Below are 24,272 nucleotides of genomic sequence, written 5' to 3' on the forward strand. Positions count from 1 at the left end.
AACATCAGACAGTTGACGATTGAGATGCTCATCTTTAGTACTTTGTGTCTTTGGTGTTTGGCATCTATGATCTTTATTAGGCAATGCTTCCTTCTGGGGAAGAATCAGCTGTCGGCTGGCATGTAATTACTTAGAGTCTGCTCCCTTAACAATGACAGTCCACAGCCCTGATGAATAAACAAGACTGTTTTTTAAAAACTAGTTGACAAAATGATTTTGTATGCTGCTTTGGATAGCACTCAGGCACAATACAGAAGCCAAGTCTTAGATTTCCTTCATGAGTCCACAGAGTATCATTGATATTTCAGTTTCAGCTTTTCATTTCTGGCTTCCAGAGCTGAGTTCTGAGAGAGTGACTGAGTGAGAAAGGTTTCAGCAGCAGGTGTTTCAAAACTCAGCCATTACATTTTTGGAACATGTGGATCTAAAAGGAAAAAAAGAATTACAGCAGCATTTGCAGGCCAATCCTGTCCACTTGGCACATGGATCCTAGCCAGCCTTACCACGTGGCAAAAATCATGTGAGGGTAAAGATCAAGATGTTAAATTGCATCTGCACAGCCCATCTTGTGTGCCAGAGCAACTATCATCTTCTGCCTGCCCCAAAAAGAGCATGGGATGAAGCCAATACAGTATTTGACAGGCCACCAGGAAAAATGTCAATGCCATCCAAGCAGATGGTTCATTTTACTACCCTAAAATCACATTTTACTGGAAAATTCACACAGCTAGACGTACAAGGTAGGCATTTTACAACATTATTGCTGAGTTCTACTAGATTCCAAAAACTCTTTTAAGCTCCCCCTGCTTCCAGTTCCATGCATATTTCTGTTTCAATCCACTCTTAGGTATTTCTACCATAACAAGTTTGAGGGACCTGTCTGGCAATCCATACTTCAATTACCTCTGTCTGCTTCCCCTTGCCCCCAAACAGCAGCAAACCCAAATGCCTCTCAACACTCTTCTCAAAGTACTTCTGCCACCAGGATCTTTAACAGAGCCACTCCTACTATTGCCTGTGTAAACAATGTTCTTCTAAGCTCTTAGAATCTACTTCACTGTAACACTGACAGTAGTGACCAGTCAGTGGGCATACATATAATGAAAAATAGTTTTATTGAATGTACACTTGGGATGCCATACGTGTACAATTCACACACACCTTATCACCTTCAAGCCTTTTGCTATCTGTAGTCTGATTTATTTAATACAATACTAGCATCACATCTTAACCAAATAACATGATCTCTCTTCACACAGTCCCTCTCTCTACGTCCACTAGTCTTTTCTCTACAGAACACAGTCTCTGTATCCAGCTTCATCAAAAACTTGTTCCTAACTCATTGTCATCCACTCTTAATAGATCATTTCCACAGCATCCATATGAAAATTCACTCTCCTCTCCCCATTCCATACCTGTCATATACCTCTTATCATACTTGACACAGAACACCACTATACAAAGTGACAAACTATGCTTACACAGCCTGATATAACACATTTCCTATATACATGAAGTTAAAATCCCTCTTATTTATTTGAATTACTTATTGGGTCAACAACAACATACAGAGCCCACATGTTCTCCTAGAATATCCAGAAGTACCGCTGGATGCCTAGCCTACAGTGTCAGTTAGGGATGCATTTTTGGGAAGTTGCATCTCAGCTGCAGCACTTCCTGGAACAGAGATGAAAGCACTCTCAATCACATGACAACTGTAACTATTGACTACTAGGATATATACTTTGAGTGGGCTACTCTTAAATGCAATTTAGAAGTTTCAATTCTTTAGAATTCTGCTGTGTGGTTAACTATCCATGCAGCATATTACAACCTGGCCCAGTTGTAACAGCTTGTAGGGGCTCACGTGAACACTCAATAAAGGCCCAAATATCCAGAACCCAAGACTACCTTGTCCAAGGCTTGGACACAGAAGAAGGAGGAGTGAAAACAGGAGGAAGGAATATCCTTTAAATTAGAGGAGCAGATGAGGATTGACGGCATTAGAGACAACGCACCCTGTGAGTAAGAAATCTCCAATTATAGCTCCTTCTCCGCTCCCTAACTCATTACAGAAATCTGATTTAAAGTGATTTTAGTAAAACAGTCTCCTCAAATCTGCAAAGTCCAAATATAAACTACTCACAGGAAAAGGGAAAAATAAGGAAAACAATGACTTGGGGGGCGTTTCCACTTGCGATTTAAAACGAATTGAAATACAGCAGTTCGTTTTAAAGCGATTCAAAATAAAGTGTTATCCCGCTTTTCAAATCGCTTTATTTGTATCGTTCCCATTTACTTAACGTTTTATTTTAATTCGCTGTAATTGACCCTGTTTTGCTCCCATTCAAGGATGAATTGGTGTATATTTAAACCGGTTTTGTTACTTTTTCGTTCACATTCACTTGTTTCGGCTGTCAATCAAAGCAACGTCTTCATGACATCACATTAATTCGGAGTAACATACACCGATGTAGCCTGTACCTGCGTTCCCACTACCTGGCCGTTTTTAATTCGTTATAAATTTCGCAGGTTTTTTTTTAAAGAGCCAATCAGGAGGCGCTTATTCGTCCTCTTCTGTGTCTCCCCATATTAACTGCCATAACACAGTGCTAGGGAATCCTGGGAATGATAGTTTATTATGGCACCAGCACTCTCTGGCAGAGGATAAATGTCTCACAAACACAACCATCCCCAAATTCACTTTGGCCGCCCCATGAGGAAAGAATCTTTGGGGAAGATTGCTCCCTGGGCTGTCTTGGGAGCCATGAAGCGGGGATATGTCCTGCAAAACCCATCCCATAGTTCCTCTGGAAAGAGCCTCGGTTCCCCAAATTCACTTTGCCTGACCCATTGATCTCTGGGCTGTCCTCCAAAGCCCATCTGGTGCTCAGGCAGAGGTGAAAAAGAAAAAAAGAATAGTTTAAAATGGTGTTCAAAGGCTCTCCTCACACATCGGTCTATGAAAGAGGAGCAGAGGGGAGGTTACAGTCCACCAGAGGAAAGGCTATTATGTGAATGGAAGAAAATGGCACCGGCAATGCAGAAAGAAACCAAAGAGGGTGACACCCCAAGACCAGCCCCTTGAGTGCTGCTCCTCCCATCTTGTGGAACCCGAATCAGACACCAAAACGTTCCCATTTAAATACCGCGATTCCTATCTCGGATCAAGGGATAATACTAGGGTAGACCCTAGTATTTTTTTACGCTGGTTCATAGGCTTCTAATCCGGGTTAAATGTTACGATTTGAATCAGATTCAAATTGCAGTGGGAATGATTGCGGGTTAATCTAGAACTGTTCTAGAGTTAATTCGGGATTGAGTGGGAACAATACACCTTGGATTCGATTTGTAAACCGGTGTATAAGCGAGTGGGAACACCCCCAAAGAAGTCAAACTCCTAGAACTCACTAGCAAAAATAATGTGCAGCCATACCACGAATTTTGCCTTCTGTCTGCAGAAATATTGATACTAGTTTTGCAAGGACAAAATGATATTTCAAACAAGATGGAGAAATTTCAACAAGCTTTTCTTATGCAAAACCCCCATGGCAAACAGGGGGTTTAAAAGGCAGCTGATTTTGGCCAAATGGAGGAAGACTGCTCAGTTTCCTCAGGAAATCTGGATGCAGCCAAATATAGTCTTAGAAATCCACTACAAAGCAGATATTTGGAATTCCCGGGAATCAATTATCAGATTCCTCTCTCAGCTGCTAAACTGCCACATCAAGGAAATTCATTTAAAAGGCTACCACTATTTGCCCAGTCTTAGAGCAACCAAACGTATATTTATCACATTTAATCAGGAATCCATCCCTAACATCTATCCCTATCCTCTCTCTCACTTCCATCCTTTAATTTCTGACCAGCATTCAGCTTCATGCATTATTACATCCACCCATTGCTCTGACCATGTTATCATTCCTTCATTAGCTCCCCCGCCCTTTCCATATTCAGCATAAGCTCCTGTTATTGAGTTTTAAGCCCTGCATGGGCTGGCCCCTCCTTATTTATCTAGCCTTCTTTCTTCTCACCTTCCCTCTTGTGCCCCAGGATTTTCTCTGCCTTGTCCCAGATTCATCCCTTTTCATCTGCTGTCCCTGACTCCTGGAACCTCCTTCCGCCACAAACACTGCTCATCACTTCTTTAACCAGTTTCAAAACTGAGTTGAAGACCATCCTGTTCAGAGAAGCGTTCCCAGGCATTGCGTGACTATTATTTGTTATCTGACATTTTTAATTTGTTGCCTGCTTTACTTTATTGAACCATTTCCTGTATTGTTATGTATTATTTATATGTATTATGCTATTATTTTTTAGATTGTATACCACGGGCAGGTTTACTTTAACCATTTTATTGTTTGTATTTACACCAGTGTGAAAATCTACAGTGCTCTATAAATAAAGCATCATCATAATAATACTAATAATAACAGACTAACTCAAATGAATAAATTTCTTAGGCAAGCACATTATATCAAAACTATCAGAGTTTTTAAAGATGAAGTGATTCATGACCTTTTTACAAGAAAAACAACAAATATACATAACCCTGAAAATAAAAGAAGGGATGTTGAGAAGGTGGAGTGTTTCCAGAGGAGGGCCCCCAAAATGGGGAAGGGTCTGGAAACCATGCCCTATGAGGAATGACTTAGGGACCTAGGGATGTTTAGTCTGGAGGAGAGAAAGTTAAGGGGTGGGTGATATGATAGCCCTGTTTAAATACTTGAAGGGATGTCATATTGAGGATGGAGTAAGCTTAAGAATAGGAGCAATGGATTAAAACGACAAGAAAAGATATTCCACCTCAACATTGGGAGGCACTTCCTAACAGTAAGAGCTGTTCAGTAGTGGAACACACTCCCTCAATGGAGAGTGGTGGGGTCTCCTTCCTTGGAGGTCTTTAAGCAGAGGCTGGATGGCCATCTGTCAGGGATGCTTTGATTGAGAGTTCCTGCATGGCAGAATGGGGTTGGACTGGATGGCCCTTGAGGTCTCTTCCAACTCCATGATTCTATATTTTAACAGAAAATTTGATACCAGAGACAGAGAAATTACAGGGAAAGACTATGGATAGATCCCTAAACCCCAAAACCAACTCTTCAATTCTATCAAACATAATATTGCAGAGCCAGAAAATGGGGACCAAAATGACCGAGTGGCTGGAGCTACTCCTCTAAGGATTAATCACAATACAGGGGGCTTTTCAGATTGTGGGCAGGGTATGGGAGAATAAGGCGCAGAAAAAAACATGGTCCATTTGCAAACACTGCAACTAAAACAAAATTTAAGACCGCATTTGTTTAAATATCCATTATGATGTGTTTCAGTATTGTTTACAGCAGGGTGTTTGAATATCTGTACACAGCAAGTGCTGTAGAACAAAGGAAGGAATATAGGTGGCTGAATTATATCCAACTGAGATCAGGGGTCCATCTGACTCTATTACCTACATTAAGTGCATTATCTGTGAGCCGCCTTGGGTCCCTCCGGGGAGAAAGGTGGCATACAAATGAAATAAATAAACAAATAAATGATAAACTGGCAGTGGCCCACTGTGGCTTCAGAGAGAGGAGTTTTCCCCAGACATTTGATATTTTGCCCTTTACTGGAGCTACTGGACATTTGGCCTGAACTACCAATAATAATAATAATAAGGCAATGCTTAAGTTTTTATGCACTCAGTCATGGTCCAGAAGAACTCACTGCAGACACAACCTTGTCTGAGGCCACTGCGACTGGGAACTGAGAGACACTGAGCCTTCGCTGTCAGATAAACAGTTCTGGTGCCACAACAAACTACAGCTCCCAGCATCCCCTCGCACTGAGCCAGGGCAGTTCAAGGGGTCGCAAGATGCGTTTTGTATCTGCTGTGTGTTTTGGCCCTAAGGCTTTCTTTCAAGCAGCGGCTTCCCCAAACTGCGCCCTTTAATAAGAGATTCTGGACTCCAGCTCCCAGAGGCCTGAGCCACCTTGGCCGATAGCCTGGGATCCTGGGAGCTGAAGTCCAGCATCCCTTATTAAAGGGCGCAGTTTGGGGGAAACCACTGCTTTGAAAAGAATGTGGCTAATTCATGCTACGCAAACTCTGCACCTCCATTGTGGGTTTTTAACTGCAGAACTGCTGGACCTCTGACCCTCTCCCTCCACCACTCCCTTCTCCTTCTGGGTCATGTCTTTTTAGATTGTAAGCCCGAGGGCAGGGAACCGTCTAACTAAAAAGATTGCATCTACAGCGCTTCATAAATAAAGGTTAATAATAATAATAATAATAATAATAATGGAACTCATTTTGTCAGGGATGAATTAACTCAGTGGGGCCACAGCCAACTGCCGTCCCCAGAACCCCACAGCCTCGACCCTTGGCAGTTAAAGCGGTGTCAAACCGCAGTGTGGACGCTGACAACCCCACTCTCAAACATCAGAGCTCCTACCTCGCTCCACTTCCGGCTTTTTTAAAAGTATGACGTCACTGCTGGGGTTTTTTAATTAACCGAAAAAACCGCCCTCTCCCCGCTAGCCCCGCCCCCCTCGCTTGCGCCAATCAGGAGCGTCCTTTGCCGTCGTCCAATCAGCGGGCGTCCTGGGGCAGCCGTCGCTCTGTCTCTTCAGAGTCCCGGATGTGTGAGGTGGCTGGCGGCGGTGCGTAACGATGGTAAGCGAGGAGAGGAGCGGGGTTCCCTGAGTTCCTTCTCTTTCAAGCCTGGCTTCCCGCTGCCGCTTCCAAGGCCTGGCCTGGGGCTGGGGCTGGGGCTGGTCCTGGTCTCCTCCCCGGCACGGTTCCCAATCCCAGCACAAGCGGTGCTTCCCGCACTTTGGTCCTTTGGACTTCAGCTCCCACAATTCCTGGCTGTTGGTCGATGTGGCCGGGGCTTCTGGGAGTTGAAGTCCAAACACCTGGAAGGCCATACTTTGGGCATCGCTGGGAACTGATCGCAAAGGAGGGACAAAGCACCGCAAAATGGAGGACATGCCAGCAAAAAGGGAGTATTCAGAGGCATCGCCGTGTTAGTCTGTAGAATCAGTATGCAGAGAGGGATCTGGTAGCCCCTTTGAGACTCACTGGAAGAAAGAAGTTGGCAGCAGGAGCTTTCCTTGGCTTCAGCCTACCTTCTCTGAGCAAATGCATCTGAGGAAGTGGATTTAAGTCTAGGAAAGCTCATGCTGCCAACGTCTTTCTTTCAGTGAGTCTCAAAGGGGCTGCAAGGCCTTTACACGCCGTTCTGCAGTATCTTGTAGAGATTTTGTAGCAGACTGAATCTACAGACTAGAAATCTTGTAGCACCTTTGGGACTCTCTGAAGGAAAGAAGTTGGCAACATGAGATTTCGTAGACTAAAGTCTCCTTCCTCAGAGGCATATAGTGGAGTAAAAACCAGGGACGAACATATACATGCCATCCAGCACCACATCTCAAATGAATTTACTTTCTTCATTCAAAGATATAGCCGTATTAGTATTTAGATTCAGTATGCAGAGAGATCTTGTAGTACCTTTGAGATTCACTGAAAGAGAGCAGTTGGCAGCATGAGCTTTCACAGACTTCAGTCTACTTCCTCAGATGCATAAGCGAAGATACATATATCATGAGAGGCAAAAGTGGGAGGAACGTTTGGCTATGTCCAAAGATGTGGCTGTGTTCGTCTGTACAATCAGTACATAGAGAGGTGTTGTAGCAACTTTGAGACTCACTGAAATAAAGAAATTGGCAGCATGGGCATTCCTAGACTCCAAAAGCATCTGAGGAAGTAGACCTAGGTCTAGGAAAGCTCGTGCTCCCAATTTCTTTATTTCAGTGAGTCTCAAAGGTGCTACAAGACCTCTACATACAGAAAAAGGGAAGATGAGAAAAGCTACTTGTGTAAATATAAATTCCTGCATCTCAGAATATAGTCCTGCTCAAAATGGAGGACATGTTGGAATTCCTCCTGGGCAGAAGACTGAAATGGAGGACGTGTCCTGGGAAAAGAGGAGCTCTGGTCACCCTGGCTCCTCCATGCAGGGATGAGCCCTTCGTTGGCCAGGTCCTCCCCTGTTCTTTCCGCTCTCTGTCTAGCTGGCAAGTGAAATTGCCAAAGAGTGTCTCTTTTCCAAGATTATGGACTAAACTAAATCACTAGCCCCAGTTTGAATGCTTCGTTTTTGACGAAGGTGATGTTATCATGGGGTTTTCTTGGCAAATTTCTTCATAGTGGGGTTGCCATTGCTATCCCCTGAGGCTGAGAAAGTGTGACTTTCCCAAGGTCACCCAGTGGGTTGCCATGGCTGAGCTGGGAATTGAACCCTGGTCTCTAGAGTCCTAGTCCAATGCTCAAACCACTATGCCACTCTGGCTCACAATGCACACATACATATGAGGTACAGAAAATCTCTCTAGCCTTGATTTGATCATACAAAGGCACAGATCTTAAACATTTCATTTTCAAATGTATGTCTGTGGTCTTTGTGGTGACCCTAAGGGGTTTTCTTATCAAGACTGGTTCAAAGGGAGATTTCCCTTTGCCTTTCTCTGATAATGAGTATGACTTGCCCAATGTCTCCCAGTGGGATTACATGGCCAAGACAAGATTACTGTCTGAGGAAGATCCCCCAGTAACCCAACTAGAATAAACCCATTCAGTCAGTCCTTGTTCATCTCTGTCAAGTCAGCTTCAACTCATGGGGGCCCCCATAAATGAGAGACCTCCAAGTCACCCTGGCGTCAACAACCCTGCTCACGTCTTGCAGACTCAGGGCCGTGGCTTCCCTGATTGAGTCTTTCCATCTAGAATGTGGTCTTTCTCTTCTCCTTCTGACCTCCACATTGTATGTATGTCTGTGTTATGTACCTTCAAATCAACTTATGGCGGCCCCATGAATTTCATGGGGTTTTCTTAGGCAAAGGATGCTCAGAGGTGATTTTGCCAGTTTCTTCCTCTGAAATATAGCCTACAGCACCTGGTGTTCACTGGTGGTCTCCCATCCAAGAACTAACCAGAGCTGACCCTGTGTAGCTTCCAAGATCTGACAGAATCTGGTGCCTTTAGAGTATTAAGCATTGTTGTTTTTCTAGTGCCTCATGTCTTTTCATGATATGTTCAAAGCATGATAAAGGAAAATAGGCAATATAAATAGGCAAGAATTGTGATAAAGATTGTTTCAGATATGCAAATTCTGGTTGTTTAGTAGCTCCTAAGAGCTTAAGGTAGAAACTGTTTGGTAAAATCACATGATCATTTAATTTCAGAACAGCGAAAATGGCGAAATCATCTCTGACTATTTCTTGTCTAAGAAAACCCTATGAAATCTATAGGGTCACTATAAGTTCACAGGTGACTTGAAGGCACATATCTACACACACAATAGTGTTTTTTTAAAATCAAAGTGTTCTTAGATAGCAATGACCTTCTGTATTTTTTTCTTTGATCCCAGCATTTGGGTGCAACTTTAGATGAAAAGTGAGATAAAGAAATATTCCATTTCACAGAAATCAGCCCTCAGGGTTCATCAGACCATATTTTTAAAGCCCTTTGAGAACCACCAACATTTTCTTTTAATCTGTCTATATCTTGCAGGTTTTGTTATTAATTTTTTTATTGTACTCCAGTTGGTATTTTAAAATGTACTTTGTATTTTTTTTCTTACAATGTCTCGAGAGGGTTTTAACCATAAAGTACAATCATTTTAAATAACATTGCAAGACCTACATACAAAAGAGCTTGCACAGTTGCATATGTTTTAAGGTAAAACAAATACTCATTCAGTTTTATTTAGAATATATTTAATATCTTATTCAGCTATTTGTTTTAATAAAGCCTAGTATCATATGGAAACTTGCAGTCAACCAGAATATATTGGCTACCTCAAGGCCTTTGGAATTCAAAGTCAGATATAACAAGGCCTGGTATTTATTTGAAGGATTTATGTCCTGCTTTTCAGCCAAAACACCCTTCCAAAGCATCTTACAAAAATTACTTTATAAAACAGTCCTTGCCCATAGCATTATAATCTGAAAGACATAGCACCAAAAGGAAAATATTTGGAGGGAGAAAGCAATGATTCTTAATCATAGTGGTCTTATACAGACCAGCTGGCATCTGCGTAACATAAGAGGAGGAGCCAAAAGTTTCTGCCTATAAACCGAGTTAACAGATGCCTTTGCATCCTCTGTTTGAATGAGGATGTCATCCTCTCAACAGGTCTGATGATGGTCCACCTTCCCGTCACTATCTCTATGGCATCCTGATGTTGTGTCTGATGCCATGTAATAGTTGGTGGTGAGAGGGAAAGTGTGATGTGATTGAGTCCAAAGGTTGCATAAATGGCTAAGAGACAAATACAATAGACCCTTGTTATACACTGTGGTTTGCTATAACAAAATCCGTGTATGTTCAAGTCCCATTAAATATAAAGGCTGCCTATTAGTTTCCAGGCAAAGTACAAGGTGTTGGTGATTACCTTTAAAGCCCTACATGGCTTGGGCCCAGAGTGCTTGAGGGAACGCCTTCTTCCCTATTGTCCGTCCCGCACACTAAGGTCCTCTGGAAGAAATCTACTACAGCCAAAAAAATCTAGGCTAACATCAGTTTCCCAGAGGGCCTTTTCTATTACTGCTTCTAAACTATGGAACAACCTGCCAGAGGAGATCCATCACATTTCCACTCTGACAGCTTTTAAGAAAGCACTCAAGACGGATCTCTTCCAGCAGGCCTTTCCAACTTAGTTACCCTCCCCAGATATAGAGATATTTGCCCCCTCATCTGTCTACTCGTCCCCGCCTATCCTTCTGCCTATTTTTTTTGTTTAATGTTTTTAATGTTTTAATGTTTTTATACTATTACTGTTTAATTCTGTTTTAGTACTGGGAATGGGGGGGGTAGGCCTAGGGTTTCATTTTTTTACTTTATTGTAAATTGATGTATTTTATTGTTGTAACCTGCCCAGATTTTTCGTGATTGGGCGGGCTAGAAATAAATCATTATTATTATTATTATTATTATTATTATTATCCCTTATAAAAAATGGAAAATCAAGATTTGATATTTGAAATTTATACTTTTTATGAACATTTTCAAACCGTGGATGCTTGAAACCATGTATAAAAAATCTGTGTATAAGAAGGGCTGACTGTAGCTCTATTAGATGAACCCTGGAAGTTTGGGTTGTGCTCTTCATGAATTTTCTGGGCGGGGGTAGGGGGTGTTGCATGAATAGCAAGCTGTTGTCCTGTATCACCAATTATCTTTTTAAACCCCCCCCCCCCCATCATCATTTCAGAATGATGTGATATGATTTATAGGGTTGCCATAATTGTCCACTAAAACCAGGGACAAAATGTAGGACAAATTCTAGACCAAACTGTAGGACAACTGCAGGACAAAACTCAGCCCAAAATGTAGGACATTTAAGGTCCTCCATTTTCTTAAATGTCCTACATTTTGAGCTGAGTTTTGGTCTAGAATTTGATCCACATTTTGTCCTTGGTTTTAGTGGACAATTATGGCAATCCTAGAATAGATTTGGAAATATTTGGTTTTGAGTCAAACCCTTTCTGCATGGAAAGCAATAACAATACTATTTACCTTTCTGTACCAATTCATACTGAACTAAGTAGTCTCTAGGTGGTTTACAGCATGTAAGCCAATTGCCCCCGACAAGCTAGGTACTCATTTTAGCGACCTATGGAAGGATGCAAGGCTGAGTCAACCATGGAGCATTGACTGTAGTACTGGCATTTAACCACTGCGCCATCAGGGCTCCCAAGGTAGAGCATGTTCTTTACCTTGGGGCTCTTGCGTTAAAGAGAAGAATGGCTGAGGTCAGCAGGAGGCTTAGCCTTTGTCACAATTTATACTTTAGCAAGTGACTGACTGCAATTCAGTCCTACCAAAAAGACTAGAGCACCGAATTTGGGGAAAGTCTTCAAAAGAGGGCCAAAGCTACCTTCTTCCTGTTGTATCACTTACCCCTTACTTAGAGGGTGTATACAGGGAAGAGAAGCATGTGTCAAGGAGATTCACTCCACTCCTAAAATGTTCCTGAAACCCAAATTCTATCTGGATGCACTTCATTGACCACAGGACCTTTGCTGGTTGTGTGACATGCTGATCAACAGCTTCAGATAATGTTTGCCTTCATTTATAAAGTTTTAGGTTAATTTGTGATTATACTGTACAGCACTAGAGAAAGCAGCTTTATTGGAGACCATCTTTTGAAAAAGTAGCAGTCTTCTAGCCTCCGTTTCTAGAAGATGACATTTGTTTCAAGACATTTAGGGAGTATGGGTGTACTGACTTTATAAACCCTCAAAAACCAATTGTTCTAAAAGTTATAAAGTGAGAAGAAGTTACAAAGGCTGAACCATGACTTCAATTTTGTATCATTTTTTTTTCTTTTAGTCTGCGATCTTCAATTTTCAGAGTCTCCTGACAGTAATCTTGCTGCTTATATGTACCTGTGCATACATAAGATCCTTGGCTCCCAAATTACTGGATAACAATCAAACTGGGTATGTGAATGTCTAGAAATGAAGGGAAAGGAGAAATAGATATAGTTGTTTATTTATTATTTGTGTGTTTTCACTTACATAAGATTTTTGTACTATACATTGTCAATTCATGACAGCTGACTTCTAGAGTAAGAATTCATTTTTCATGACATTTTACAGTGTGTATACAACACATGAATAAAATTATATGTATGCTTTGAAGAAAGAAAATCAGCAGAAGACTTTCTCTCTTTCTCATACTAATTCAATATGAGTCCATTAAAGCTGGAAGATGCAGGGCTGCTATTGTTTCACACAACATGTATATTTAACTGGTTGGTCGATTGATTTATACTATGGAATTCACTGCCGCAAGATAAAGAGATGGTTGCCAATTTATATAGCTTTAAATGTTGATGAGATAACTGCATGGAGTTTAGCACCATTTTGTATCATCTCCCTTATCAATGGCCATACAAAAATAATTGATTTTTTTAGCATCCTAGTCACATAGCTGCTATCATTTAACCATGTACATGATATAGTCTTGTCATTCTGTGTCATCTTGTTACTTTTTATGTCTGTTACGGTTTACAGAGCTGACATTATAGTTATGTATTTCCAGGCCAGACATTATTTTTATTCTTATCACTTAGTGCCTTGGTGTGCTGTCACATGATAACTTCCAGGGCCACATCTGTTGATTTTTCTTGAAAGATTAGGGGAAATTCTTGCCTTGCCTCCTGCTCATTATTTACAAAATTATAAGACAGATTTAGGATTTTATAACTTTCAGGATTCATGTTTACAATCATTAATGGCTATATATGTATCCAAAAGCCTATCTCTTTAAGCCAGGCAGTGCCCTTATTAAAGGGTTTCAAAGGCACTAGAGATTGGAGTAGTAAGAAGTGACGATTGCAGGGCTTGTTGGAACAAGAAGCTGCAACAAGTCCCCAAATGGTCTCCTGCTGCCCCTCTCAGCACATTCCCACTGCTCCACTCTGAAGCGCCTCAGAAACCCTTGCTTGAGGCACTGAAGTAGGTTGGTGGGCAGGGAGTTAACATTGGCAGAAGTCACTGCAACAGAGCTCTATCACCATAGTTCCGTCTGAAAATGCAAGAGTTCAGCCCCATCTTATTTCTGGGTGTATTTGATCCCAAATACACCTATAATAATAATAATAATAAATAATAAATAAATAATAAATAAATAAATCCTAAATAAATTTGAGAGGGAGTTCGCCAGGCAGGTCCAGCTCCATCAGGACTAGCCTGGAAGAAGGAAGAGCCCTCCCTCCAATCCATCTGCCTTGGTCCAGGCCTTAGAGGGAGAGAAGAACCTCATCCCCTTTCCCTCCATCATTCCCTTCTCCTTTTGTTTCGTGTCTTTTAGATTGTAAGCCTGAGGGCAGGGTACTGTCTGATTAAAAATAATATTGTAAGCCGCCCTGAGAGCCATTAGGGCTGAAGGGCGGGATATAAATACCTAAATAAATAAATAAATAAAAATAATAAATAATTTATCAGCTGGGATCAAATAAAATTGCAACTAAGTCTACCTGCTCATGATGATGGAGAATGAGTAAAACAAATGCTTCTACTGAATTAAACTGCATGAAGGGGACATAGAAGCCATTTTTAATATCACGAGGGGCTTTTGTCAAAGAGTTGTAAAAAAAATTCCACATGGCATGCTTGAGTCTCTGGTGTTAATATATCTCCAGTTGAATAGGGTTTTTAAAAATTAAAATATTTATATCTTGCCTTGTATCCAAGGATCTCAAGATGGTGTACAATAAAATGAGTTTTCACTGTTTAAAATATTTAAAATAAAAGGGGTAATTTAAATATGCTAAAAATCATATTAAACAATTTGACAAGTTTAAAACAAACATTTTAAACCACTTAAAATGTTTTAAGATAAATTTAAAACCATGCGCATATGTACATTAAACCCCAAAGGTTTAATTAAAAAATCATCTTTTAATTTGGCACTGGAGTGACTCCAGCATTGGTGTCTATCAGGCCTCTTAAGGGTAGAGCCTTCTATAGCAGAGAAAGCCCCCTAAATTGTAAATTGTATCTAGTTATAGGAAGTACTGCATTTTTTCTAATTTTTTTTAATATGCTTTCAGATTATTGGGCATATTCTGGAAGTGTGCCAGAATAGGTAAGTACATATATATTCATGGTTCTCTGTGAACAAAATGCACTGTTAGGAGATGTGAATGTGATTTAAATCTTATCTGTATATTCCTTTTAAAAATTGCAGATTTTTAATGCTGACATTTCCAAATGTTTGGTGTTGTGGAATTTTTGTCTGCAATCTATAATAATCAGATTTCTTAATGTATGGTTATTAACATGAATTAGAATGTATGGGGGAAAGAACAAAATTGCCTTATCTGCCAATTTTATGTCTACCAAAAACTAGCATTATTGGCAGTCAGTGCAACTCCTTTAAAAATGATGTTATATGCTGTCTGTATGGTACTATCAGCAAAGTTGCTGCTGCATTTTGCAGAGACTGTAACTTCCAAGTCATCTTCAAGGACAGCCCCCTGTAGAGTGCATTGTTCAAGTCTAATCAAGAAGTTACCATGCCATAGAGAACTGGCAAAGTTATACCTGTCCATGACAACAAGCCACATCTGGCACACCAGTCAAAACTGATGCCAAACACTCCAAGCCATGGAGTTTATAAAGACCTCCTGGGAGTTCTACAAGTAGTCACCTGCTCCTTCAGGAAGAGCACAGTCCCATCCAAGGCATGTAGGTTATTCAGTTCCCAGACTAGAGAGCTAGTAATCCACAGATCTTCCATCTTGTCAGAAGAAAGCTTCAGTATACAGCCAGCCTTCCTTAGCCACAGATTCAAGCATCCATGGCTTGAAAAATACTTTAAAAATATGCAAATTCTCATAGGCAAACTTTGATTTTGCCCTTTTATATAAGGGACACCATTTTACTTGCCATTGTATTTAATGGGACTTGAGCATCCACGGATTTTGATATCCACAGTGGGTCTTGGAACCAAACCCCAGTGGATACCAAGGGCCCATTGTATTATTCTTCATCCAGACCATTACAGAGTCCAAGCACAGCTGCAGCACCTGCACGGCCTCAACCAACTTGAGAAGAGAACTTCTCAATGAAGTTTAGGAGAAGTTGAGTCAGATATCTTCAGAATATTGATGGTTCCCTATCCCAAATCTCTTTTGTGACCTCCCTCAGTAGCTTAATATAGGTATTGAACAGTGTGGAGAACAAGATGGAGACCTGAGGCACCCCATAGCTTTAATGCCCAGTGGGACTCAACAGGAATCCTCAGTGCTGCTCATTAGAATTGATTCCACAGATAGGAGTGGAGCTACTGTAATACAGTGCCTTTTACTCCTGTCTGATGGAGCTGGTGCAGTAAGTTACCATGATCTATGGCAGTGGTTCCCAAATTTGGTCCTCCAGATGTTTTGGATTTTAGTTCCCAGAATTTCTGACTGTTCGCCAAGCTGGGAGTTGAAGTCCAAAATACCTGGGGGGCAAAAGTTTGGGAATCACTGATCTATGGTGCCAAAATCCACTGAGAAATCTGGAAAATCAAGAGAATAGCACTCCTTCATCTGTTACCCAGAGTAGGCTGTCATTCAGAGTGATTCAAGCTGTTTCAGGGTTGTGTCTTCACCAGAAATCAGATTGAAATGGGTCCAGATGATCTATTATATATCTGATAAAGACATGATAGCTAAATGTGAGATGCATCTTAAATACTCAAAATTAACATGAGGGGACCTGTAAGATGATCTCTCCATCCCCAATATGTATTTCTTTAATTTATTTAAAATATATACCCTGCTCCATATCCTGCCCCATATTTATTTAATTTATTTAAAATATATATCTTGCCCTATGATGGCTTAATATAAAAGCAGTTTAAACAATTTAAAATTAGAATAAAAATAATCTAAGCATTTCAAAAACAGAATAATTTAAAAAGTTAAAGTTTGATAAACTTTTTTTAATAAAACTCTGTAGCACATGATCAAAGAAGATGTGATAGATATATAATCAGTCTCAGGATCTTTGCAGTTGATTTATATTGTTCTCTAGTAGCCTTTATCATTGCCATCCTGCGCTTCACCCTGTTGAATGGAAACAAGATAGGCCATCATCTCTCTGTCTTTCCCACCATCTGCGGGAGATAAGCGTGGGGAAAGGAGAAATTGTAACTCAGAAGATGGCCAAGGCAGAAAAGGTTAAATATGCATACCCCAAATGTTACTTTGTCAGTCTCAAAAGCAGGATCTTTGGGTTCCTAATCATCAAACAAAAAGTAGTCACTTGTCAAAAATGTATCCTGACTAGTTTGACCCATAGCTAGGGTAGGTTTTACATGACTTTATGTGTGCCTCCAATTCATAAAGCGTACCTATTATAGGATTTTCCTGGCAAGATTTGTTCAGGGTGAAGGGTTGCCATTGCCATCTAGAAAATTAGTTAAATGTCTGGAGTGGCCTATACTTTGAAGTTCACTGCTTTGGACTACAGTTGTTCCTCCATATTTGCTAGGGTTAGGGGAACAAGACCCCCGTGAATATGGAAAAACCACAAATAACAAAAACACTGTTTTTACCTGAGAGGACACCTCTCTAGGAATCTCTAGGTCCTCCAGTGCAACTCTGTGGTCAATGTCCAACATACACTGATCATAGAATGGCACTGGAGTAGCTACAAATGGTCTTTCAGTGCAACTTTTAGTTAAAGTTGGCCACAGAGTTGCACTGGAGGACCTAGACAGTCCTAGAGAGAACATATTAATGAAATCCGTCAATAATCAAATCCGCAAATATCAAAGCTGCAAATATGGAGAGATGACTGTATATTGGCACATGTTCTCTTTCTATGAAAGATAAACACAAATCCACACCAATGTAGAATTCAGCTCTCCTCTTGACTGAAGCAGCCTTTTTTATGTCTGCACCTTATTTGCTAAATACTGTAAACAGACAGTTAATCTGAATGGATGATGGATGCCTCTTTCAAGAAAATTAAGAGCAGAAAAGTACTGCACATGTGAAAACTGTAAAATTGTAGGAGGTGGACTTCCTTAACATTAATTCTAAGCAGATGTAAAATTGCAGACATTAATTCACACAGCTATTTGCAGCTTAATTAAATGTGTGCCAGATGATGACAATGTCTTGTAATGTAATTGTGGTGGCCTTTCTTATGGGAAAAGTCAGTGAACTGTTTCTTGCTGTGGAAAGATTTCTTACTCAGTGTTGGGCAACCAGGCATGTTTGAAAGGAAACTGGCGTGAATAATCACTTGAACATACCACCGTTTCAAAAGCTTTAGCAATTTTATTTATTTTTATTACACCTTGAGGGTATTAGAACCTTTCTTTGACTGATTAATTAACATTTTGATTTTTAAATGATACCAAATGGATGCAACCAGCACTTATGCCCTACAATATTTTTAATACACTCTTCTTTGACATTTTACCACTTTAGAGACTGTCACTGCATACTGATTGAATGTGTTAGGTAACAAATTCTTACTCCTTTATGCAAGTGGAAGGTTGTACTTATTTTTCACTGATTGTGAAAAGCTGAATCCTCAAATATGTAATGCTAGATCAACATGTCCTTAATCAAGCAATTTTGATTTTGTGGCTCACTTCACTAAAATTACACTTGCGGGTCATGCAGACACTCAGGAAAAAGCAGCCAGAATCCACTCTACCCGCGATCACCTGAGGCCTGTGACAACTGCACAGCCTATTCTTAAACTGGGCTACTGCCACAGTCTAGAATGGGCCACTGGAAAGGAGCGCTTTTTTTGCACTCCTTTTTCTGGCAGCCTCAGACTGGCTTCCGGCTGCTCTGGGGGCATGCATCATGTGCACAACCCGCCCCTGAAATGGCCAGAACCCCCTCTATCTTGCCTGTGTGTTTCAGACCTGTTACTGGGGTCAGGCCAGTTCCTAGATGTACTGCTTGTTTATCTTCCTCCCCATCTTTTCTTTTGCTGCTGAGCTTCCTGGAGAGGATCTTGTAAACCCCTTATAATGCTACAGATTTGCAAAGTTGTCCAGTAACCTTCTTTGTAACCGATTTATGCAGAAAATAATGTAAAAAGTTTTTGCACCTTTTCTGTTGCCCTGTTGATATTGAAGGAGAAGAAAGTCATTGCTTGAACCTTTTTACTGTAATTCTCCTTTTCTCTTACTAATTTCCCTTTTTCATATAACTTTGTTCTTTTGTTTTTATTTGCCATCAAGTTTATTTCAAGTTACAGCAACCCTGCAAATAAGAGATCCCTAATAATCAGCTGCTCTGTTCAAGTCTTACAAAGTCAGGACTGTAGTATGGTCTTCCTCTTTTCACTGTAGTTCTTACCAAAACCCAAAACAAAAACACCCCATGGTTACTTTTATATGAGAGCTAGCTAATAAATTTTGTCTCTTCTTCTAGGTGAGCGGAAGAGCCCTTATGTTGCTGTGTGCTGTATCGCGATGGCCTTCAGTATTCTATTTGTCCAATAAACATAGAACCCATTAGGAATATATTGCTGTCAAACGACTATATAATAAAAGACTTGGTAAAACAAAAGAAGAACATACTTTCTGCACATCCATTACTTTATCTAATGGACAAGACAAGCTTTTGATAATTTGTTTCAATATTTGCAATGAGAAGAGCAATGGTTCATTAAGTTATGAAAATGCAGTTATTAATTAACCAAGTTAAACTTCTAGATTGTGCCCAGGTTCCCTAATGTGGTGTAGTCTGAATTTCAGAACAGAAATTTTAAGATGGACAACTGAAGTCGTAATTAATATTTCTCTGAGAACTGAATTGATGTTTAAACCCATGAGCTTTTAAATTTTTTCTATTTCAAAAGCTTTTCAAAATTTTCATTTGTGAAATACAAACACAAAAACAAAGTAAAATCTTACAATATAGATGGAGAGACAAAAGAAAAATTAGATCAATGCCGGTCTTCTCTTATGGCTAAATATATATGTGATGGTCTAACTGTGAGAAACTGGTGAAAGTCAGAAACACAAAAGCAGAGAGTCAGAACACAGGATTTCAACTGAGATTTATTAGGTTATTTTTAATGAACTGTTCTATATTTTGCAGGTTGAGACCCTTTTAAGATTACCTGTACAATAAAAGAAAAATAATTGTATATTATGATTTCATCAAGTAAATGCTTCTTTTTGTTAAAGTCCACACTTATCAAAGAATTTTGAATTAACCCGAACCTGAATTTTAATAAACAGTGTGCAGTGTGCTCTGCATTGATGATTTGTGTAGGCATTTAAATTCTGGAACCTGTCTAAATGCTTGAGACACATATTTCTTCACTATTGGAAAATGGAGTAAAAATCCATCAACCTTTAGCTGCCTGTCTCAATACTTCAAGCAAAAAAATCTCATTGATAATATTTCACTTAGGTTATTTGTTTTCATATTAAATGTTTATATCTTTCTTCTGTTCAGGAGACTATGTTGTATTTTTCAAAGTTAATCTGTATAAATAAGAATAAGTAAGTTTAAAATTAAACAGTGTGTCTTAACAAGTGTTGTTAAACACTGACATAGCCATGCAGCCTGGCATGTATTTTGAAGAATGTTGAGCACACAATAATTTTCACACAGTTAAGATGGAAATTTATTCATGGAAGAGGGGGAAAATTTAGCAGCCAGTGGATACATATTCTTTGCAAGCGATGTGGCATGGCATAATCTTGGATGCATCTTTCGCTGAATAGATTGCAAAGGAGTCACAATATGGACATCACAGTTTGTGGTGTGTGTGTGTCCCTGAAGGCAGAACCACAAGGGACTAAGTATAACCAGCCAAGAATTTTTTGTATCCAACATTTCATTTCATCACCAGTAAAATGTAAGCTTTCCCATTCTATCATATATGCCTCTTTAAAAGGCTGAGTTTTTAAGAGTTGCAATTTTATACCAACGATTAGGCATTTAATTGCAAAAGAGGGAAATATAACTAAATATGTTACATATTAAATACATTTTTTCAAACGAACTAAAAATATTCTTATATGCTTTATTCATAAGGTTTCTGTTTTTATTTCAAAATGTCAGACAATACAGCATGTAGTATATTAGTGTCTTGCCATCTGTCCAACCATATTCATAGGTGACTCATGATATCCAGCCCAAGATTTTGTATTGTCAGATGTAGCTACAGTGATGGAGTTCCATTGTAGTTATGTCTAACAATACCAGCCCCTCAAAATCTACTTTTTCAGGCTGGCAGTGCCCCAACTGAAGGGTTACAAGGTGTGTTACATAAGGACATCAGGAAATGATATCTTCATTGTTTTCTTAGTCACAAGGCACATTGACAACAGGCAGCTGCTTCTCAATAGGCCCTGCAACCAGAAATGTGCTGCAGTTATCCTTTCCTACCATCATGTTTCGTAATACCTCAGAAACCCTTTGGGCACAGTACTGCCAGGCTGAAAAATTGTGATAAATTCACCTTCAGGTTGCAATAAGTTGGAAACAACTTGAAGGCACAAAACAAGAAACAACAAATATTGGTTAAATTCCAGTACTGCAACTACAGTGTTGGGAGCCATTGGCTTACAGATTGTAAACTGCTTAGAGAACCACCATGATGGTGCTTTGCTAATGTATCACTCGCACAGCAATACACTGGTGCCCTGTACCGACAGAGCATCACATGTGCGGCGACTGGCCGATCAAAGCTGTGGGAGGTAATTGGAGGTTTTAGGGAGGTTGTTTGTGTGATGGTGTGCATGTGTGGTGGAGGCAACAAAAATGAGTAAAAAACAGCGCTATGCAGTTGGCCTGTGCTTATTCAGCCCGCCTTGGGAGCACGCCATGTGGGCAGCGGGGTTTTGGAAAAAGGATTGAGCTGTATTTTCTTGCCCATCCACTCCAGGCCCCAAGATAATAAAATGTGACTAGTTGTCCTTTAAACCCATGTAACCTCCCTGTCCTATTTACAAACAAGATAATAAAAGACTGGAGAAAGGGCTGCATATTTTACTGATTGCTTATTATCGGGAATTGAAAACAGTGCCTAACCTATTTGGTATGTCAGTATCTGATTCTTACTTGCAAAGCAAAGATGGGTAACTTTGAGGATTTAAAAGGAAACAAGACATGGTGTTAAAGAACAGAAAGGTTAATTCTTAATCCGCATGCTCAGGCATGATGCCCGCAGCCTTGTAAAATTCTTCAGTAAAGTGCTAATTTTGAAAGTTCCTTTTCAAAAACAAAGCTTATCAATTTTTTCTGTCTTTCTATTTCCCCTGAGGAAGATTTTAATAGAAATGTGCATAGTGTCTTGAAAGGAAAAGAAAAAACGTATACCTAATTTAGGAGCAGTTGTTCATCTCTGTGTGTTCCATTTTGCCAGTATACTCTTTTCTCCTTCCTGTACAGTGTTTTTAAAGGCCTCTTTTTTACAGGTAAAATCAAACCTCAGTTTGCCAATTGTCATAACTGACATTCTAATTCTCTGGCTGCACTAAATACTAAAAAAAGATGGATTTGTATTACATTAGGGTGAATGGCAAGGAAATAACTGCAAACCACTGGTACCTATGCTTCTCAGTACCGTATCTGTTTTGCTCAATTTCTTTGGCTATGTATCACAGTTACACATGAACATCGCTGGATATATTGCACTGTGAGTTTCCCTAAACCAATTTCTCTCCTTCCTATGCAGACAACAATTTTTATTTTCCTCTTTTAATTAAAAAGAAATAGGAGGATGTACTGCCAGATGTTAGGTCTCTGTTTTACTAGAATAAGCATTAACTGTGAAGTGTGAAAATCTTGGTCTGCTGACATCACTGGCATATTTTCAACCAAGTTGGATCATTGCTTACCTGTAACTGGTGAATGAGGTGATAATGGAGAGAGAATCTCCAAGTTAATACATTTCGAATAACAGCAAAGAAGGACCCAAAGATGCTATTCAGCACTCCTCTTAATTGCTAAAATGTCAGATTGCTTTGTAATCAAATAAGCAGATTGTTGTTTCCTTGCCAGTTGTTACCCCTGTGGTGCTGCCAGCCAAAATAAAGATTTGAACATTAATGTGCATTTACTTCAATTCCCTATACAAATACCTTCATAGTTTGACCCTATTTCTAATACTCAACAGTTCAGTTAAGCATTAGCCTGGTGGTCTATACAGAAAGGAAGAGATCAGGATGAAAGATACTGAAGTCACCTGACCTGGCCATCTATTTGTTGTGAAAAGATGTCAGAAGCTCAACTGGATTTCACTTTTGCATCTAGTTACTAATATTCTGTGGGAATCAATGAACATGGTATTGAACATACTTTTGCACCATAATGCTGTGATTTGGAAAAAAACACACCTGAAATATACATCCAAATGCTATTTCTTGGATTTACTTATGCTAAGTGGGTATGCACAGAACATAAGATTTGATTTACATTCTAATTTAGCAATATAATTATAACTTATTCCTGTACATCAGAATTTTAGGACTTTTAATGCCTGATAACCTCTTAAGGTGCAAGAGACTTGTTATACCAACCTTTACATTTTGATTTTTTTAAGGGGAATTACCAACTGTTTTATTACTTGGTAGAATTGGATGAAATGTACAAGGTTAATTCCTGCTTCCAAGCAAACCTGGCAAATTTGAGATAAATAGACAGAGGGATATTTGTATAAGAGCAGTGGACAATTCCCAAAACAAATATCCTACATAGTTTGTAGATCCCCTTTAAAAAACTTGCAAAATTTTTGAAGATTACATATAGAAGGTTCCATGTAATAGCCTTGATAAAACACCTACTCTGATCATATGCTACAGCTCTCAGTCACAAAATTGTACCATCCTTTCCTTGCTCCCCTCAGCCTGTTGTTTTCCTTATATGGAATGTGAAATCGAAGGCTTTCATGGCCAGCATCCATAGTTTTTTGTGGGTTTTTTGGTCTATGTGGCCAAAGATGCCAGCCACAGATGCTGGTGAAACATCAGGAAGAAACTCTTCTAGAACATGGCCACATAGCCCAAAAAAACCCACAAAAATGTATATGGAATGCTTCTGAAAATAAACAATTGCTGTTGTTGTCGTTATTCTTAACCACCATCAAATCAACTTTGACTTACGGCAACCCTATGAATGCGAGATCTACAAGTCATCAACCACCCTTTTCAGGTCTTGCAGGCTCAGAGCCATGGATTCCTTGTTTGAGTCTATCCATCTGTAATTTAGGCCCATTACAGACGGGCATAAAGTACGCGCTCCGCGCATACTAGGGTTAGACATGCTTGTGAAAATAAACAATATTTTTGGCTTGTTGTGTGCCTTCAAGTTGTTTCCTATTTATCAATGGCGTGTTACAAACCGCCATTTCGGACGTCCTCAGGAAGTCCCAGTTTGAAAAGGGGCGTCTCTTCCAGACGCCCCTACTCCTGTTACGGACAGAGTCCATGACAAATGGCGGTGGCCGTTCCACACGGCCGCCGCCATATTGACGTAGCGGACACTGTGCATCCGCACGTCGCTCGCCCAGAAGTGACACCACGAGTGCGCAACTAGCACCTCGCGACGTCTTTTCTGGGGCCCAGGAAGGAGCGCGATTTCCGTGTTCCTTCCTCGGAGCGTTCGGGACCTGCACGGTTTGGCCGCTGCAGCTCCCGGACGCTGCAAGCAGCAGCGGTGGGAGACCGCCGCAATCCAGCGGTATGTAACCCACCAATGACTTGGATGAAGGAATAGAAGGCATGCTTATCAAATTTGCAG

At 40.1% G+C, this 24,272-nt stretch overlaps 2 protein-coding genes across 3 annotated transcripts in view; one reads left to right on the forward strand and one right to left on the reverse strand.

Moving 5' to 3' along the window:
• XRCC4 (X-ray repair cross complementing 4) overlaps positions 1-6,486 on the reverse strand; it is a 144,297-nt gene extending 137,811 nt beyond the window's left edge. Inside the window, exon 1 of one of the 2 annotated variants that reach the window (XM_089493631.1) lies at positions 6,435-6,486. The gene's annotated coding sequence lies outside the window, so the exon portion shown is untranslated. Of the gene's footprint in view, positions 1-4,034; positions 4,173-6,434 lie in introns of those variants that run through there. The other variant, XM_089493638.1, reaches the window with a different exon arrangement.
• A 70-nt stretch (positions 6,487-6,556) lies between these two features.
• TMEM167A (transmembrane protein 167A) lies at positions 6,557-19,981 on the forward strand. The gene is made up of 4 exons (XM_089493655.1): positions 6,557-6,655; positions 12,377-12,486; positions 14,604-14,638; positions 18,945-19,981. The coding sequence occupies exons 1-4, from the start codon at positions 6,653-6,655 to the stop codon at positions 19,013-19,015; spliced, it is 219 nt and encodes a 72-aa protein (XP_089349781.1). The 5' UTR covers positions 6,557-6,652; the 3' UTR covers positions 19,016-19,981.
• The last annotated feature ends 4,291 nt before the right edge of the window (positions 19,982-24,272 follow it).

Source organism: Sceloporus occidentalis, unplaced genomic scaffold, assembly GCF_023333645.1.
Source record: "Sceloporus occidentalis isolate IW3139 unplaced genomic scaffold, rSceOcc1.0.p SCAF_1, whole genome shotgun sequence".
Lineage (NCBI taxonomy): Eukaryota > Metazoa > Chordata > Lepidosauria > Squamata > Phrynosomatidae > Sceloporus > Sceloporus occidentalis.